The sequence below is a fragment of the Aptenodytes patagonicus genome, chromosome 1, assembly GCF_965638725.1.
Source record: "Aptenodytes patagonicus chromosome 1, bAptPat1.pri.cur, whole genome shotgun sequence".
In the NCBI taxonomy this organism is placed as follows: domain Eukaryota; kingdom Metazoa; phylum Chordata; class Aves; order Sphenisciformes; family Spheniscidae; genus Aptenodytes; species Aptenodytes patagonicus.
In genome coordinates, this window is record NC_134949.1 from 58,938,429 (window position 1) to 58,956,840 (window position 18,412).

The following is an 18,412-nucleotide window of genomic DNA, read 5'->3' on the forward strand; positions in this document are numbered from 1 at the left end:
ACGCAAGGACTAACACCCTCCGTGCCCCTTCCCTGCCCTACCTGCAGGGTAGCATGTTTGGAGGCACTCCAAACTGGCACAGATGGGTTGCTGGGGATGTATTTAGCATCCAGAAATACTGGAGGTATGCGTGGTTTGAGTGAGGGCGTCTCTCAAATAGCTTGTGGACCTGCCGTTCACAGCCAGTCTGGTGAAAGCCAGAAGCTGCTGTTGTAGGAAATAGGGCAGCAAAGCCAGCACAGGACAGCAGAGGCATTACAGTGACCCTGAGGGGATGGAGGTCTTCGCAGTGACATCACATACAGCCCAAGACTTTCTCCTGGCATCATGCCGGACATGCTGCCCTCCCCTGTAGCAATGCCCCGCACACAAACAGAACCAGTGCTCCCACCCTGCTCCCTACAGCAGCTCCCTCCCGTGCACCCAGAGCGCCCACTCCTGGCCTGTTACCTGCAGCAGCTCGCATGCACACTTATGCAGAGCTGCCACTCCTGTCCCTTTCCCCCCCGACAGCTTGCAGAGAGCAGAGGTCATTCCCTGTCCCCTACAGCGACTCCTTCCCACGCGCACATGCACAGAGCCAGCCCTCACACCCTGCTCCCTACAGTGATTCATGTCGGGGGACACAAACAGAAGGAGTGCTCCCACCCCTTTTCCTACAGCCCTTCTCCCGTACACACACTCGCACAACCATGGTCGTCTCCCGTGATCCACACACACCCACGCGCAGCCCGCGCTCCCACCCCATTCCCTACGGCACCCCACACACAGCCAACACTCCCACCCCTTTCTCCACAGTGACTGCTTCATGGAAACACACATGCACACACACATACACTCACAACCAGCGCTTTGCCTGGTTCCCCATGGCAATTCCTCCCCCTCAGGAGTCAGCACTCATTCTCTGCTTCACAGAGTGATTAACACACATACACACCCGGCCCGCACAACCACCCCATCACCTATAGCAACTCCTCTGCATATACTTCCCCTCCGCCTTGCACCCCCGGAGCCGACACTGCCACCCCTTTCTCTACAGTGACTCACACCCATGCACACCCATGCACGTGCACCAGCTGAGCCAGTCTTGCTGTTGCACTCCCTATGGCAGGTCCCTACAGATAGTCACACAGACCCCATGCTCCCTCCCCATTGCCAACAGGAATTATTTCTAAGCCTTTCCACTGCATCATGTCTGGGCTCATGGGATGACACCAAGGGGAGTGATGTTTCCCAGGCCCCCCTCTGCCCTGGAGGGAGAGCAATGAAGGTGGCTTTATTGCTGCTATTATTTTTTATGGAACATGTAATCTCTTGATATCCTCTTCTACTTGGAGAAGGCTACCCCAAGCCTACCCCCATGCACACACTCCCGTGGACTGCTGCTGCGGGCTGTCTGGGTGGAGCTAGCTTGATGCAAATCCCCCTTAATCCTCAATAATCACATTAATATAAAAGGTAACCATTTCACTTTGGAAAACAAAGGTGGATCTCTGGCCTGCCAGGGAACCACTGGCATATGAAAGACCTTTCTGCCAATATTTATCACTCTAAAATAAGATTTACGCTTCTAAAGCTCTCTCTTTTCTTTCACGCTTCTGAGCTGCTTCATTTTTCTCCCCTGAGCTTTCCCATTCTCTCTTTCTTGCTGCCTAACAAATTAGGCATCTAATCGCTATTGGGGAGGTGCAATGGGAGAGCAGGGGTTTTATATACAGCATTGTGTTGGTTTTTTTCATGGTTGGTCCTTAAGCTGTTTGGCCCAGCAAAGGTTTGGAGTCAATGGCTGTGCATTTGCTTGAGCCTGGGTGCATGTGTATGGCAGACGGCAACTTCAGGTTAACACCTGAACTCTTCCCATGCCCTGAACTGGCCAAAGGGCAGGACTGCAGAGCAGCATGTCCTTGGGGTAGTCCTACAGCTTGTATCTCAAGCCCTCTGCCCTTCCTCTGTGCAGGGCCCCATCGTTGCTGGCTGGAATTCCAGCGCTGCAAGCATCCTTGCAGCAGTGAGCTGTGAGAAGCAGCTGAGATCCTGTGTGGTTTTGTGGGCTTCCTCACCGCAGTGTCCTGCTGGGATCCTAGTGCATTGGGCTTCCTTGTGTCAGGGATAGCTGGAGTTTGGGAGCTGCGAGCTTCCTCCCCAGCCATGGCAGGGCCAGCCCAGCTTTTAGAGGGATGACTTTTCTCCCAGCACACACTGTGGATTTATATATGGTGAAATGAACCTGCCCAGAGTTGAACCACGAGATTTCTCTTGCGGTAGCACTCTGCCAGAACTCACAGAGCCTCTAACGTTGAGCGGCCACTCTTCAGCAGGACCCACTGATACCAGTTCAGCCCCTGTAATGGATGAAGGCTTTGTCTGGTTAGTCACATGAAAACACCTTTTGTTGCATGACTTTCTAGGGTGGCTCTATGCTTTTTTTTTCTTTTTATGTTTCTGCCTAAGCCAGCTCCTCTGTCCTCTAGATTTTTGAAGCTACAGGGCCAATTTCAAACAAATGTAACATTGGGATGGATCTCAGAGATGCTGAGATCTTATGTGTTTCATGAAAATAGGGGGATAAATTAGAGAAGAGAGAAAGTGAGAGAGAAACCTTCACAGAGCCCCATTAAAGGAAAGAGTGCTGTGTGAGCTCAACCCTTGGTGGACATCAGAGAAGCTGCAGTAGAAGACATTCTCTCTCTCTCTCTCTCTCTCACACACACAAATGTCTTCCATGTCACAAATCCACAGGTCATCAGGCTTCCTGCTCCCTCTTCTCTTGGTCCCAAACTTCTCAGGGCTTCTGGAGCACCTCTGGGCACAGCCACAGGTTCTTTGCTGCATGACTTGATAGTAACTCCTGCAGTAAGCATCCCTGGAAGTAACAGGGCTGAGAGGGAAGGTGCTGCTGTTGTGTATGTGCCACACCCATGCTGCAAGCTTCTCCCACGGCACTGTCCTTTCACTATAGCCAGGGGCAAAAGCAGGGACCATCTCTGGGTGGTGATTTGAAGCAGCTGCAGTGATGCTCTGACCAGTGTGTATTACAGAAACTATCCAGCAGGTGTGGAGAGTGCCTTCAAGTAAGGCACTAACTCCCAGTACCAGGCGCCCCTGGGAAAGGCCCCTTTTTCGGAAAGTGGTTAGAGAAATCCTGGAAGGACCTTGAAGCCAAGAGCGAGGAGGCAGAGCCCCTTGGAGATGGTGTTTGTGCCCTGAGGCCCACCAGGAGCAGGCAGTGCACTGAGCTGGGAAGAAGGCTGATGCCTAGCTGCTGCACAAGGCGTTAAGAAAGCAGCAGGAGCTTTGGCCTGGTTTCGGGGTGTCCCCAGAGGAGCCAAGAGTGTTTGGCAGGTTTTTAATGCATGCATTTCTAATGGGAGGCTCGTAGCACCGTTTAAGCAATGGTAGAATTAAGTGCTGGCTTTTCCAGTGCACTGGGACCCAGGAGGACAAGGTTTACAAGGTCAGAATTTCAGGCCCAAATTGCTGCTGTATGTGACTTTTCTGGTTGCCTTTTTACACCGTGGCCCCTAGACCTTGTATCTTCTCTCAGTCGTGGTCCTTCCACTCCCTCAGCCCCCAGCTTGTCTCTGTCCCTCATATCATGCCTGTCCACACTTTCAGTGGTTGTATTTTAACCTGCCCTTATACCTGGCCATCTAACTAGTGACTGTACTCCTGTGTCACCCCCCTTTGATCCCCGAGCGAAAGGGTTGTCTGTGGCTATCAGGACATCCAGCTCCTGACTCAGATTTGGGGCTCTCCTCCCTCCATTTTGCCCTCCCTGCTCTCCCCTCTGAACAGGGGAATCATCCCTGTGGGCTTCTGCTCTTCTCCAAACACTCTGGTGCAAAGAAATGCCAATAACATTGAGGCATCCATTAGTAGGGAATAAGCCAGAGGGAAATCATTGGGACCTTGGAGCTGATGGGTTGACTTTGTGCCAGCCCAGGAGGGTACAGCCATTCATGGGCACAATGCCATTACTGTTCCCTAATGCTCTTGCATACGTGAGGATGGCCAGGGGCCAAGGGCATGTTGTAAGAGCCATCTTGGGTTACACTGAAGAGTGTTGGAAGCCTACAGCTGGGTAGGCCCAGCACATGGGGGTGGTGACCTTGCACCTGCCCTATAAAACAGATCCCATCTCCCAGCTTTTCCCCTCACCCGTAACCACAGCCTCCCTCCAAACCAGGCTCTCCACAATTCGTGTGTCCCCCTTCTTCAGCTCTCCTCTGGGCTGGAGTTGCTTGCCCTTGCTCTCCCTGCCCACCCTCCATCCCTGTGTCTTCTTGCTCTGTTGCCTGAGAAGCAAGGGAGGGAAACAGCCAACTCCACTGTCAGCACCTTTCAGGCTAGCAGAAAGGACAGAGTGTTGCTTCCTTGTGTTGGTGGACTCCAACGCTATCATGTGATTTATGTTCATTTGGCTCTAGACAGTTGAGGGAGGGCATGGTGCTGACCCCCATCCCTGGCCTCCCCTTGCCTGTGAATTGCCAGTGCCAGGGAGCAGCTGCTCCCTAAAGGGCAGGGCATGGCTGTGGTGGAGCTGGAGACCAGCACTCCTACGGCATTGCTGCGGCAGGGACTGACAGCACTAGGCTGAGCTGAAATGGGGTCCTGGGCCATGGGCAGGGGTGGAGGAGGCCATAGACTGGGCTGGCCTCGGGGCCCTTGAGACCAGTGCAATAGCAGGGAGACAGGAGCTGTTGGGGGAAGAATGGCAGGGTCTGTGTACTTCTTGTACGTAGTCACCTTGGGGACCCAAGGGGACCAAAGAATTTGGCTTGAGGAATGGCTTGGCCCTTCCTTTGGCCTGTGGCTGAGGCAAGGTTACACAGACAAGGTGGGAGGTAGACAGGAAGCAGATCTTCTCTGCATGGTGCCCTTGTTTTTGACACATAGCAAGGATAAACACCACCTTCATTTCCATCCACCCCCTAACCCAGCCACCTCTTTCCTTTCCAGGCTGCTAGGACATCTCCCCTTCCAAGCCTTCTCTGTGCTTCCTGAGTGCAGCTCCCTGAGTGGGATGGGGTGGCTCTCAGCGATTACTGGGGCTGCTGCAGAGGAATGTGGTCCTGGCCTCAGAGTTTCTCCCTGTGCACCATGAGCAAGCTACAGCAGGCAATGATGACTTCAGCACAGCATTTGGAGCAGCCTGCCCTACCAGAAGGGGTCAGAGCAAGGGGGCTGGGATGTTCCTGTATGGAGTCGGATATTGTGCAGGGTATTTGGTGAGGTGAGACAGACAGGCCAAAGCATAATGCTCAGAGAAGGGTGCTAGCTGAAATCCAGGCTAAGCTTTTCACTGCTTGCTCAGGGGCTGCCCCTGGCCTCTCCTGGGGTCGACATACTTTGAGGACCAATGTGCAAAAAGCATGATAGTATCTGCCACTCTTTTGTTCAGTGGAAGAGACTGGGCAAAGTGAAGGAGCATTAGAGAGGAAGGTAAAGGGACAGAGATAGTGTGGGGGATTGGCTGTATCTCTGCATGGAGTCACCTCCAGAAAAAATGGGACAAGGCAGGGGACTGACACTGGGGAATATCAGAGGCCTGTGGGTCCCAACCTGTGGAGAGCCAGATGTGCCTCCTATCTGATGCATCTGAGGAGACAGTGTCAGGAAATTATTTCTCATTGGATTATAAGGCTGAGAAACAAAGCAACAGACTGTAAAAATCTCTGACTTCTGCTTCAGTGCTGGCTGATGCAAAGCTGAGGCAGCAGCTGGAGGCCATCATATGACAACCATAAATGACATGAGTTTGGCGGCCTCGGATGATGAACTGTGGGGAACAGAGGCTTTCTCTCCGTCTTTTCCATTGGTCTAGCTCTTCTCCCCCTCCCCTTCTCCATCTTGGCTTTATTTTTTGGATTATTGAATATCTAAGTGTTTCTCTGTGACACTATCTCTGATCCTTTAATCCAGCTGGCCTGGTAATTCCACAGACCCAAATCAGCTCAGATTTCTCCACAGATGTAAGCCTTGTTCCTCAAGGATTCACTCCTCCTCCATTTATCTTCCTTCATTTTATTTCTGCCCTTTGTGTCTCTGTGCTAGAAATTGGTTCAGCTTTTGCAGCAAAAGCTTCAGCGGTATCTTTAGTGAGCAGCCTCCCCCCAAAATAAAAGGCGTAAGAGGGGATCTTTATGTTTCATTAACTAAGAATCCTTTTCTCTGTTTTTTGTTGTTTTCTTTCTCCTCAAAATTAAAAAAAAAAAAAAAGAGAGCACAGTGCCCACATGTTTTATATGCTGTATGAAATTATTTCCTCTGCGCTGCCTGAGGACACCCCTGCCAGGCTCCTGTCTCAGCACAATGGGAGAAGGGTTGAAAGCTGTAGCCAGAGGGAAGGGTGCTCCATGCTGCCCTTCCCAGTCAGAACTAGGAGCTTGCCCAGGGCCCAGAAATACATTGAAGCAAATGTCACTTTGCCACTGATTCCTGCAAGGTGTCCTTTCCCAGAAAGGGGCAGTGTTCATAGCCCCCAAGGAGAGGTGGCAAAGTAGGAAGGTGGAAGCTGTGCACCTCTCTTTGGTGGGGGGTAGGTGGGTGATGTGCTCCAGCTCAGGACCGCTGGCACTGCTGGGTGAGAGACTGGAGGCTGGTATTTGACACACTGCCTACACCCTGCCCACCCCCAGCATGCTCAAGCCAGGCTGGCTCACCTCAACAGCCTTGTCCCTGCACCAAGAGGCAGGAACAATTTTTAGAGCACAAGTGGTTACACGTGGCTTGAATTATTTATCCCTCTTGCATCAAGGAAGGAAGGAAACAAAAAAGTGGTGTTTTTTTTCAGGGGGGGAGGCTTGTCTGCATTTTCCCTGCTTCATGCATTCTGTGTACATCATTTTCAGTCAGCTGAAAATCCATGGCTTTGCTTGTGCTTGGGGCTTGCCTTTGTTTACATTAGGAGTTTTGATCCGTCCGCAATAACAGCCTTATGTTTCTCACCTTCCCTCCCCTTCCCTTTCTACCCCCATGCTGCTGCCTTTCCCCAGGTCCCTGGCTGTGATCACGTTACTTAAGGGAGCCTGGGTACCCTTCTGCATACTCCTGATACAAGATTGTATGTCATGAGGGTTCCCTTCTCAAAGGCTTATCAGTACCACACCTCGCTTGCTTGCACCCCCCATAATGCTGTCTCTTCCTCATCTCCCTCTTCTCATGAAACTTTGCTATCTATGCTCTTATCTCAAAGACCCCTCCGACTGATGCCTCTTCTTGTCTCCTGTGTGCTTTCTTTTCCAGATTCCAGTGACAGATGGATCTCTCTCATGCGCACTTGCTCTTTCCCTCTCTCTATTTTTGTTTTCGACATGTTTGATCTGAAGCTCTGAAGCTTCTCAGAGGGAACCTGGGAGAGAAGGAAGAGAAGGAAGAGGAACCGAGGGAGCGTGAGCGACAGAGGAGGCAGCCCTGCCTTGTTCTTCCAAATCACACCGTGGAGGGGCGGGGGAAGACTAGAGGAGGGGAGGACTTGGGTTTGTTTTGGGGTGGGTTCAGTGTGGGTATGGGGTGGGAGGGAGAAAAGTGGAAAAGGTGGGCAAGTCGCTCATGAGCATCAAAGAAGATTTGTTATCCTCGGTCTGAATTTTTGTTTAGAAAAGAAGCACAAGGTAGTTCCCTTCCAGACCAATCATCCACATTCATAGCTTTTGGGTGTGCTGGAAGCAGATTCCACATGTTGCCTCTGCTCCATGCTCCTGGCTTGACCCAGAGGGCAAGAAGAAATAATGGTGACGACACCCAATAGGACTGGGGTGCTTATGCCCTTCCATTGCTAAACCCCAGTTACTGCCCCTTTCTCTTCCCTCTGCCCCTTAGTTTCCTTTTGTGGAAAGGAAACTGTGGTCCTGAGATTTGGGGTTGTTTTTTGTGTTTTTTTTTTTTCCGTCCTGATGAGGGCACCACTGCAAACCATGATGTGCCTGGGGTTGTGGGCAGCTGCCCTGCTCTGCTTGTTTTCCCCTGGCACTGTGCGAGGTGACTGCTGGCTGATCGAGGGGGACAAAGGTTATGTGTGGCTGGCCATCTGCAGCCAGAACCAGCCCCCATATGAGACCATCCCCCAGCATATCAACAGCACGGTGCATGACTTGCGTCTGAACGAGAATAAGCTCAAAGTGGTGCTGTACTCCTCCCTCAACCGCTTTGGCAACCTGACTGATTTGAACCTGACCAAGAATGAGATCTCCTATATCGAGGATGGGGCTTTCATGGGCCAGTCAAACCTCCAGGTCTTACAGCTGGGCTACAACAAACTCACCAACCTGACAGAGGGCATGTTGCGGGGCATGGCCCGTCTCCAGTTCCTCTTTGTGCAGCACAACCTAATTGAGCTGGTCACCCCTACTGCCTTCTCTGAGTGCCCCAGCTTGATTAGCATTGACCTGTCATCTAACCGTCTCAGCCGCCTGGAGGGGAACACTTTCACCAGCTTGAGCAATTTGATGGTGTGTGAGCTGGCCGGCAACCCCTTCAACTGCGACTGTAGCCTCTACAGCTTTCTTAACTGGCTGGCACTCTTCAACAATGTCACCAAGAACTATGACCGGCTCCAGTGTGAGACTCCACGGGAGTTTGCTGGGTACCCACTCCTGGTACCTCGGCCTCACCACAATCGCAATGCCATCACCATCTTCCAGTCCATGTGCAGAGGTGGCACCATCCCCTCCCTCTCCAGGGTCAACCCCACCCCTTATACCCCTGACTCCCAGCGAGACCTGGATGAGGGCTCAGCCATCAGCCCTGGGGACTTCCTCTCAGTCAAGCCTCCAGCATCCTCCACCACTGATTCCTCCTTCAGTCCCAGTATCAAGCTCCATGATGTCACCATCACCTCAGCCATCCTGATGGTAACCATCCCCATGCCCTACAGTAAGATGTATGTGCTGGTCCAATACAACAACAGCTACGTTTCTGACATAGCAACACTGAAGAGCAAGAAGGAATATGTCACTGTCAATAAGTTGAAGGCCCACACTGATTACACTTTCTGTGTGGCCTCCATCCGCAACAACAGGCGCTACAACCACACTTGCCTGACTTTTGCAACCCGGAGCAAAGGCAGGGAGGACCCTATTTCCAGTACTTCAACCACCACCCACTATATCATGACCACGCTGGGTTGCCTCTTTGGGATGGTCATTGTCCTGGGAGTGGTGTACTACTGCCTGCGGAAGCGGAGGATGCAGGAGGAGAAACAGAAGTCTCTCAACGTCAAAAAGACCATCCTGGAAATGCGTTATGGATCAGATATTGACACCAGTACCATGGTCCATCCTTCCCAGAAGCTGGGTGAGCCACCAGTCATCCCTGTCACACGGATGTCCTCCATCCCTTCCATGATTGGGGAGAAGTTGCCCCCATCAAAGTCAATGGAGGCTGGGATGGAGACTCCTAAAGTCACCACTAAAGGTAACTACATTGAGGTGCGGACTGGTGGTGGGGATGGGCTGGAACGAACCCAGCGGGATGAGGACCTGAGGGAGCTTGACAATGGGCAAGGCTCAGCTGCTGAGATCTCTACTATAGCCAAGGAGGTAGACAAGGTCAACCAGATCATCAACAACTGCATTGATGCCCTCAAGCTGGACACAGCCTCCTTCCTGGGTGGTGGGACTGGTGTTGACTCAGACATGGCCTTTGAGTGCCAGTCCATCCCAGCCAGTTCCTCGGGTGGGCTAGAGCGGCCCAGCTTTCTTTCCCCACCTTACAAGGAAAGCTCCCACCACCCTCTGCAGCGCCAGCTCAGTGCTGATGCTGCGGTGGCCAGAAAGACCTGCAGTGTCTCCTCTAGTGGCTCCATCAAGAGCGCCAAGGTCTTCAGCTTGGATGTGCCTGACCACCCACCACTCAGCAAGTCTGACTCCAAATACATTGAGAAGGGCAGCCCACTCAACAGCCCTTTGGATCGTCTTCCCTTGGTGTCTCCGGGCACCATCCACCACTTGGAGGTCAAGCCTTCTTACCATTGCAGTGAGCACCGTCACTCCTTCCCGGCCCTGTACTATGAGGAAAGTGCTGACACCTTAAGCCAGCGGGTGTCATTCCTCAAGCCACTCTCCCGGTCCAAGCGAGACTCCACGTATTCCCAGCTCTCCCCCAGACACTACTTCTCGGGCTACTCCTCCAGCCCTGAGTACTCATCAGAGAGCACCCACAAGATCTGGGAGCGATTCCGGCCTTACAAGAAGCACCACAGGGAGGAGGTTTACATGGCGGCTGGGCATGCCCTGAGGAAGAAAGTTCAGTTTGCCAAGGACGAGGATCTGCATGACATCCTGGATTACTGGAAAGGAGTCTCTGCTCAGCAGAAGCTGTGACTCTCCCTTGCTCTTTCCAAGGAAACAATACAAAACAAGACCCCCCCCAACAACCAGAAAAAAAAATATGCCACTTGACTGTGAAAAATAAACCAACAACAAAATACTCCCGACAAATACAAAACTGACAAAATCGTTTCTTAAAGTTTACAACAACAACAGAAAACTCTCACACACACAGACACACAGACACACACACACGCCGAATTGTCTCTACTGTGTTATGGGGACCGTTGTTCTGCCTGCAGATGGTTGGGAGGAGTGTCCTGCTCTGACATGGTGGTAACAACACTGGAGTGCGGGTGGGTGGGAATGGCCTGGGATGGGGTGGCAGCGGGTGGCAGGGGAAGGGCAGGGATGGACACTCACTGGGCATGAAACTCAGCTGTGAACTATTGCTCTTTCTGTTCCTCTTGAGGGCTGATTTTTCTTTTGGGTGGGAGGGGAGGACTTTGGTTTAGAAAGCTTCTCTGCCCACCTGATACACCTACTTTTCCAAATCTTCCATCACTATTTTTTCCCCTATTTCCTTTGGCAGTGGAGGCTTTTCTCTCCCTCTGGTCCCCTTCCAAGATAGGTGGGATTTGTTGGAAGAAGTTCTCTCGCTTCTTTTCCTTTTCCTCTTCCCTACCCTTCACTGTTAGGGCTCCCTAGGCTTGCACTTGCTGTCTAGATACTTCACGAACCTCCATCCTCCTCCTCGGAAGGAGATGAGATGCAAATGACCAAGGGAGGTAGGACCTGCCACACAACAGGCTCTGTGCCCTTGCTGCTCTTCCTCCTTCCCTTCTCCTGCCATGTTGTTGCTGATGAACACCAGCAATTCTGGAGTGATGGACATTCTCCAGGCCTGCTCAGAGCCAGTTTTCTGCCAGTTGGTGGAGGCGTATGAATGTGCTCTTCGGCATGGCAAGCCAGGTCCTCAAGAAGTGGTGGAGGAAAAGGCAGGAAGGTCCAGTCTCTCAGAGGTGTAAAGGGTTCCCATGTCTCCACGAGTGTCACAAGTCAGAGGTCCTCCCCACCATACACATCTATGTTCAGGCTACCCTTGTGCAGTAGGTTGGTATTCTCTGTTCATGCCTCCCTTAGTATGAGGAAGGGACCTAGAGAGGAGCTGAGCAGAACAAGTTCTACATGAAGCTTCTTCAGCTCTTCCCAACTGACTTGCACCATGGAGTGTAAGGTGGGTGGGTGTGCGTGAGAAGAGCATCACCCGTCCTCCTCACTTGCAGGTGGATGTGAAGAATAGGATTTCAGTTGCTCACCTCACTGGGTTGACAGAAAAGCCACTAAGTGGCTTCCTCCTGAATAGGCCGTGGACACTCTGGTGTGGATAGGAGACAGCCTAGGGTGAAGGCAGGAGCACAGGAAACAAAAAGGATGTGAGAATGGGGCCTGGGAGTAGCCCAAGAGGGATGGCTCCAGGAGAAGCTCCCTTTGTGTGTGCAGCCACACTGTGTGTGCTGGGATAGAAAAGGATACCAACCTCTGGATGGCAGTGCTCCTTTGAGCACTTAGAGGCCCTCATGAGAGTCAGAGCAACTTATCACGTCCTAAATCCTCCACCTCTGTACAGTTAGCTGTGACAAACTTTTCATAGGGATCCTTTAATGTCTTGGCAAAAACCCGGTTTCACTTGCTAGGTCCCAACCTCTGTCCCTTGGATAGAAGATCTGCCGCAGAGTTAGGATTGAGCCTGCTGCCCTCTCCACTTCATCCCATTTCTGAGCAGCCCAACAGAGCACAAATCTGGCACCATCTCCCCCAAAGTTTTCTTGTCAGACAGGGGTGCTGCCTGCTGAGTGCATCTTTGTGCAGCACGGTGGGCCTCCTCTCCATGAGCTGCACACCCCAATTCTTGACAATCGTTCACCTCTATCAGGATGAGGGTGAGGGCCTGTGTTGTGTTGGCCTTTCCTAAGTGGCTATTTCCTTTTTGAGGCGCTCCTCAGAAGCCCCAGTGTTTTTGGGGGCCCTGGGAGAAGGATGAGGGTGTAGGAGCTTCTCTGGAAGGGATTTACATGCTGCCTGCAGAGAACCTGCCCATTATCTGTAAGGTAGTAGCACTGCCAGCTGTGAGAGCTGGTTTCTATGCCACAGGTGACATGACTTCATCTTCTGTAAGTGAGGAGCAGCAGTAGGCAGAGCCTGGTGTGTGAAAACCAGAGGGGGGATCCCCAAGGTCTAAACCTGTGAAGATCTGTGGGATTCCTTCCTTGTAGGGATGCTGATGGTAACAATCCTAAGCCAGGTCCTGATCCCATTGCCTCAGCTTCCTTCACTGTCAGCCTGCTTCCCCACAGTCAAAGCATCGTTTTGCCTTGAGTCCAGAGGTATTTATGGGACTGACTCCACACTGTAAGAGCCAGTCCAACCCAGAGGAAGGGGTGTGTGTGCACACGTGTGTGTATGTGCGTGTGTGTATGTGCAGGACGATGAAGGGAAGTCACATCACTGCTGCCAGGTGTCCCTCCATGTTGGGACAATGCAGCAAATCAAGACAGGTAAATGCTGTGAGAGATGCTTAGGCACAGCAGAGACCTCTCCAGCTACGACATGGAGCAGGCCCAGCGGTCTTCCAGTGTGGCAACCATCCAAGCAGGAAAGACTAATGGCTGGGGCACAGCACTGGACAGGAAAAGGGGGATGATAGGCACGGGGGGATGGAGTCCTGTTCCTCTCCCCACCTCTTCCCTCCCTGTGCTTCTCTGCTGTATGGTCTTGTAATCAGTTCTGCTCAGTCTATACTTTTGGGGGGAGCGTTAACCTGTAATGCTTTCTGCTCCCTCCCCCATCACCCCAAAGAGGCAGAAAAGAAAGGTCAGGGATACAGCTATCATCAGGCCCTTCTTTTGCCTGTGGTGGGGGTAAGGCTGGGTAGGAAGGACAAACCATTTCTCTCCCAACTGTAGCCCCCCACTCCACACCAGTGGGTGAAGTTTGCACAAGATGGACTGTTCTGTGGGAGGAAGAGGGCAAGGAAGGGGAACAAAGTGTCCTACCTTCCTTCCTCCTCCCTTCTTCCTTGTCCTGCTCCCTCCCCAGGGACGAGGCCTCGCAAAGTGATGCCAGCCCTGTCGGAGGAAAGCAGATTTAACGTTCTATTTGCATGACGATTTTACTGTATTTTTCTGAGCAAACACCTGTTGTGTATGTGCCAGTTTGTTGGAATTTAACCTCCTCCCCCAAAGTCTCTCCCGTCCTTGTCCCTGTTTTCCCTGCTCCTTTCATTCATCCCTGATGTGATTTTATGAGGGACTCCTACCAGTTTAGGAGGGAACACACCCCAAAGAGAACCCAACCCAATCAGCCCCATAAAAAACATTCCTTTTTCTTTCCAGTGTCCCCCTCCCCATGCCCCAAATGTGGTCTCTCAGCTGCTTTTCAGGGTCGTGTGCGTGAAGGGGGATGTGTTGTATACCAAAGGCCTGCTCTTTCTAGTGGTCATCATTTCTCCTAATTATTTAGAAATAGTAGTGAGGCCCATCAAGACAGATCTCATAAGAGAAATGGTCACTACCATCCCCATGCCCTGGTTGCTCTTTCCCCAAACGTAGAAGCAAGGCTATTCTTGCAGGAACAAGGAGTGCTTCAGCTGCAGGGATACCTCTGATACAGTGAAAGCTTGACGTGGAGCTGGTTGCAATCACCACCACCTTCCTCTCATTGATTGCAGGGAGCTCTGGATTAGGTCTGTTCTACCCCTCCTCTCCCATGGGTGTCCCTGGCAGAGGGCAGGGCATGATGAAACCTTTAAGGCCTCTGTGGTAGAAAAAGCGTCAAGAGACTGCCTGAAGTTTCTAAGCCCTCTATGGCTTGGCTTTGGCAAGAGCCCCTCACCCCTGCCTTCTCCCAGGGCCAAGTGGGTCCCTGGGTCAGAACCAGGACCAGCCCCTTTCACGCTTTATTTCTCAGTTGGTGACTCTTGGCAGGGAAAACGGGGGTTTAGTTCACCTCACTGGAAAGCACAGATGGTGAGGAATGAGGTTGGTTGCTGACCTGCTCTATTCCCCCAGGAACAGGCTCAGGGGGGTAGCCTGGGCTAGGTTCCTGCACCCAGAAGAGTGAAGGTGAGACCCTAGGCGTGCTGTTCCCATGCGGCAGAGCTCTTCCCCATCCCTGCCGGTGCTGCCCCAGCTTATGCTGCAGTGCCACGTTCCCCTCTCCCCCTCCCCACTCTTCCATGCTGAATAAATCCCTCCCGAGGCAGGTGTGAAATATTCATGACTGACAAATGAAGATTTATGTCGGTCTGAGGAGGCCTCTGTGTGTTTGCAATGCTAATCAGCCTGCCTTCCTGGAGGAGGCTCTGCCAGGCGGGATTGGGGGAAAGAGAGGGAGATGCAGGAGGGAAGGGAGAAAAGGAGCTGAGGAAGAGAGAGGAGGGGCAGACACAGCAGGGGTGAGGAAGATGTGGTGGGACCAAGGAATGGGAAGGCAAGGAGGGGACAGGTAGAGGGAGATGGAGAGGGGGGGAGAAGAGGGACAGGCTGGAAAGACCAGGGGAAGAGATGGCCACACTGGAAAGAATGGGATGGTAAAGGGAGAAAGGGACCAGCAAGAGAAAGGATTGAGTGTAGCAGTGGAGGCTGTCTGAGAGGAGATGGGGAGTAAGTCAGCAGTGCCTGAAGAAAAAAGCTGGGCAGACTTCATGATGAGCTGTCGCCCCTCTCTGTAGGGCAGAGCTCAGCGCTACAGGGCGGGCAGCTGCCACACGGGCAGGAGTTGGACCCAGGGCCCCGAAAGCACATTCGCCATGCTTGTTGCTGACTGGAAAGCTCAGCTGCATCTGGAAGGATACACAGCCTCCGGGAGCCTGGAGAACACCCCCTCCACAGCCACCACCTCCTTCAGCACACCGCACGCAAGAGCCTCATGGAGCCGTGTCCTCTTGCTGGGGGCAGCCTGCTGCTGTCCCACAATCTGAGCAGGAGGGAGCATCTTCAGGGTGGCTTGGTGTGGGACGGACACAGAGTGCCACCCTCCACTGGGCTACAGGGGTCTCTTGTAGGGCTGGCGGAGCCTGCCCCACCTCAGCTGCCCCCAGCCCACCCTGGCTGAGGCAGGTGTTTTCGGGTCTTTCCCCGAAGAAGGGGCAGAGGGGAGTGTCTGTTGCCTCACCCCTGCACACGCACGCACTCCCGCACCCCATTACTCCAGCCGCTTTGGCCTTGTACTGTGAGGGGCGTTCTCGGTCTGCCTCCCCTCGACTTCCCCTGCCATGTGCCGTGGGGAGACGTCTCTATACCTCTCCGCGTGCAGTCCAACCAGGGCAGCTCTCCGCAGGGCTGCCCCAACCCACCCCCCTGTCCCTGGGTGGAGAGAGGGCAATCTCTGCCCGGCTTCTCCTTCTCCCGCTGGGTGGGCACCTCCTTTCCTCCTTGCCCTGCTGGGAGGTAAATCACCCCTTCTCCCCGTTACGGTCCCCCCTCCGTCTGCCCCATCCTCATGCATTTGGCTTGGCCTTTGCCTCCCCCATAACTACCACCGCCACTGTGAGGCCTTGCTCTTGGGTGGCCTGCCCCCGCCGCCTGCTCTCCACCTTTCCCAGGAGGAGATGGAGAGGCCGGCCGGGTCAGGCCAGACCCGCCAGGGCTGGTACAGCTGGTCCATCCACAAGCACAGCACCTGGGGCGAGGGGGTGGGAAGGGGCGGGCAGCTGCCGGGCACAGAGCTGGGGGTATCAGCCCTTGAATGTAAGGAAGGGCCTGGGAGGCAGCTGCTGGGACTGGCTCCTTGTGGCCTCTTTGGTGTTCCTCCTTCTGTAACAACCCTGTGACCCCCCCGGTTGTGTATGGACAAATTTGAGTTGCGGTTATGTTCTTTTCTTCTTTCTTTTTTCTTTCTTTTCTTCTAGATTTTTTTTCCTCCTCTTTCTTTTCTTTCTTTTTTTTTCTCTCTTTTCTTTTCCTGTTTTAAAACTGAATGGCACGAAATCGTTTTTCCTCAACTCGGAGATTCCTGTATGGAGAAAATCAATTTCTATATTTGCAATAAATTTCTTATTTAAAAAAAAAACAACAAAAAAACCCAAAAAACAACAAACAAAAAATATGAAAAGCTGCTTCTGAGTCCATTTGTCCCAGCCTTGTCTTGTAGAGGAGGTGGGATGGGATGGGAGGGAACGGGGTACGGGAGAAACTGAGAAAGCTGGGTCAGGGCGTGGGAGAAGGATTTTGGATTCTCCCAGGCACCCAGTGCCCATCTACTCCCCCCAAACACACTGTTTCTCTGCCCTTGGGTATCGCCTTGTTTGGACACATCCTCATTTTTACCGAGTCCTCCGTTCTGTCATGATACCGGTCCCCTCCTGCACCGATTGGCACCCAGTTTATGCCCCATTCTGGGCATGCATACAGCACTGCCTGGGTATAGGGCAGCGCTTCCTCGCCCATCACCTACACAACAAATCCTCAGCTGGTGGTGAGAGGCATCCTCTGCCCAAGCTCCAGAGCTCTCTGGAGGAAGGCAGTCCAAGCCAGGTGATTTGGCCATGGGTAATGACTGAGCAATCTGTAGCCTAATCCACCAGCAGATATCCTGATCTCAGCTCTTCCTAAGCATGAATATTTAAAGTCAAGAATACAGCCAGCAAATCCGTGGCTATTGGTGCATTTATACACATAATTAGGCCAATTTGTGTATGGTGACATAGCAGCCCTTCCCTTGCATGTCTCATCTCTTCTCTGCCTCCTGTTTTTTCTCATTTCTAGTTTCTCCCAAGAGTGGTACTGCTGCTTGGCTCAGAGGGTTTCTTCTTTTGCCCTTGCACATCCAGCTTTGATCAGATGAGTCTAACCATGGCTTCTGAGCTTCCTTCTTGGGTGTGCTGAGTTCATAGCCTCCGCTCCTAGTGTAGGGAGGGATAGGAATAAACGGTCCTAGCGGTTTGTGAATATGGACACAACAGTGACTTTCAGCTCCTGGATATATGTGCTGCAGTAGCTGATGACTTATTAATGCTTGAATTGATTTTAGAGCAGCCTTAGGGGCAGATGCTACTACAAGCAGATGCTTCACAGTCTGACATGTTCTTCGTTGGACTTGGGAAGAATGATTGAGTGTGGGAAGGAATGGTGCTAGGCTGTGCATCTCTGGGGGATGGACAATGGTGCATAACAAAGAGGAGCTCTGCTGGGGTTAATCAGACCTTCATGTGCCTGGTGGAAAGCTGGATCTTTGGGTCAAGGTGGTGTTCCTGGCATGTGCATCTCTGCAGTGCAGGGATATGGGCCTTCTGAGACAGGCAATCTCAAACCTTGGGAGCAATGAATGCATAAATTATAAAGAGGCGTAATCTAATCAGTAGAGTGCCCCCATGCTGTTTATTTTGTTGCTAAATTCGATTTTGTCTCCACAGTCCCTGCATTTCATCTGGTTGCTCTGCCACAGGAATGAGAAAGGACAAGATGTATTTGCAAATGCTGTCTAGGGGGAACAGGAAGCTTTGGGAAGGGAAGACTGTCAGGGCTGAAGTAATCACAAATGTCCTGAAGCCAGGTGGGGACTGTTGGGCTGGGGGGACATGGAGGCACTGAAGTCAGCCCTCTGGGCCAAAATGGTCTGTGATGAAAGAGTTAAGCAGTGCTTGTATTTAGGCAGTCTTTGGCTGATTCCAGTCAGAGACCTTGGGAGTCCTCTGCTCTGCACAGGGTTGCGTGAGCCGGAGTGTGTCCGGGGAAGGGATGAGGTGTGAGCTGCGTCTGGGAGTCTGAGTTGTTCTCTCAAGTGCCTCTGAATATAACTGTGTCCAACTGATGTAGTCCCTGCAGTAAACCACACTGACCTCTGCCTCCAGAACCTGCTTGGTGGACCATGATGGCTGCGTCATCAAGTGGGAGAAAGGCCCAGCGCTGTGCTGTGAACAGTGAAGTGGCTGCAGTGGACAGCGTGAGGGAGGGAGTCACCTGGGTGGCTGGCGTGAGCTGGCCTGCTAAGCAAACCCATCACGGAGAAGAACAGTGCAGCTTTGCATAGCCTCGTGTTTTAGGCTGGCTGCAGACTCAGGAAGACCATTTTGTGTTGTCTTGTGGTTGGTTCCTGCTGATGTGGTTCTTTTTCTCCCCCATGAAGTTCAGTAACTTATCCAA

General features: G+C 52.4%; 1 protein-coding gene and 1 long non-coding RNA gene across 3 annotated transcripts in view; both read left to right on the forward strand.

Moving 5' to 3' along the window:
• LOC143160487 (uncharacterized) overlaps positions 1–7,443 on the forward strand; it is a 51,078-nt gene extending 43,635 nt beyond the window's left edge. For both annotated transcript variants that reach the window (XR_012995390.1, XR_012995389.1), the window contains one exon: positions 7,246–7,443. This is a non-coding gene — a long non-coding RNA (uncharacterized LOC143160487). The remainder of the gene's footprint in view (positions 1–7,245) is intronic.
• Positions 7,444–7,543: 100 nt separating this feature from the next.
• ELFN2 (extracellular leucine rich repeat and fibronectin type III domain containing 2) lies at positions 7,544–10,610 on the forward strand. Its single transcript, XM_076338210.1, has one exon. The coding sequence runs from the start codon at positions 7,896–7,898 to the stop codon at positions 10,320–10,322; it is 2,427 nt and encodes an 808-aa protein (XP_076194325.1). The 5' UTR covers positions 7,544–7,895; the 3' UTR covers positions 10,323–10,610.
• Positions 10,611–18,412: the final 7,802 nt, after the last annotated feature.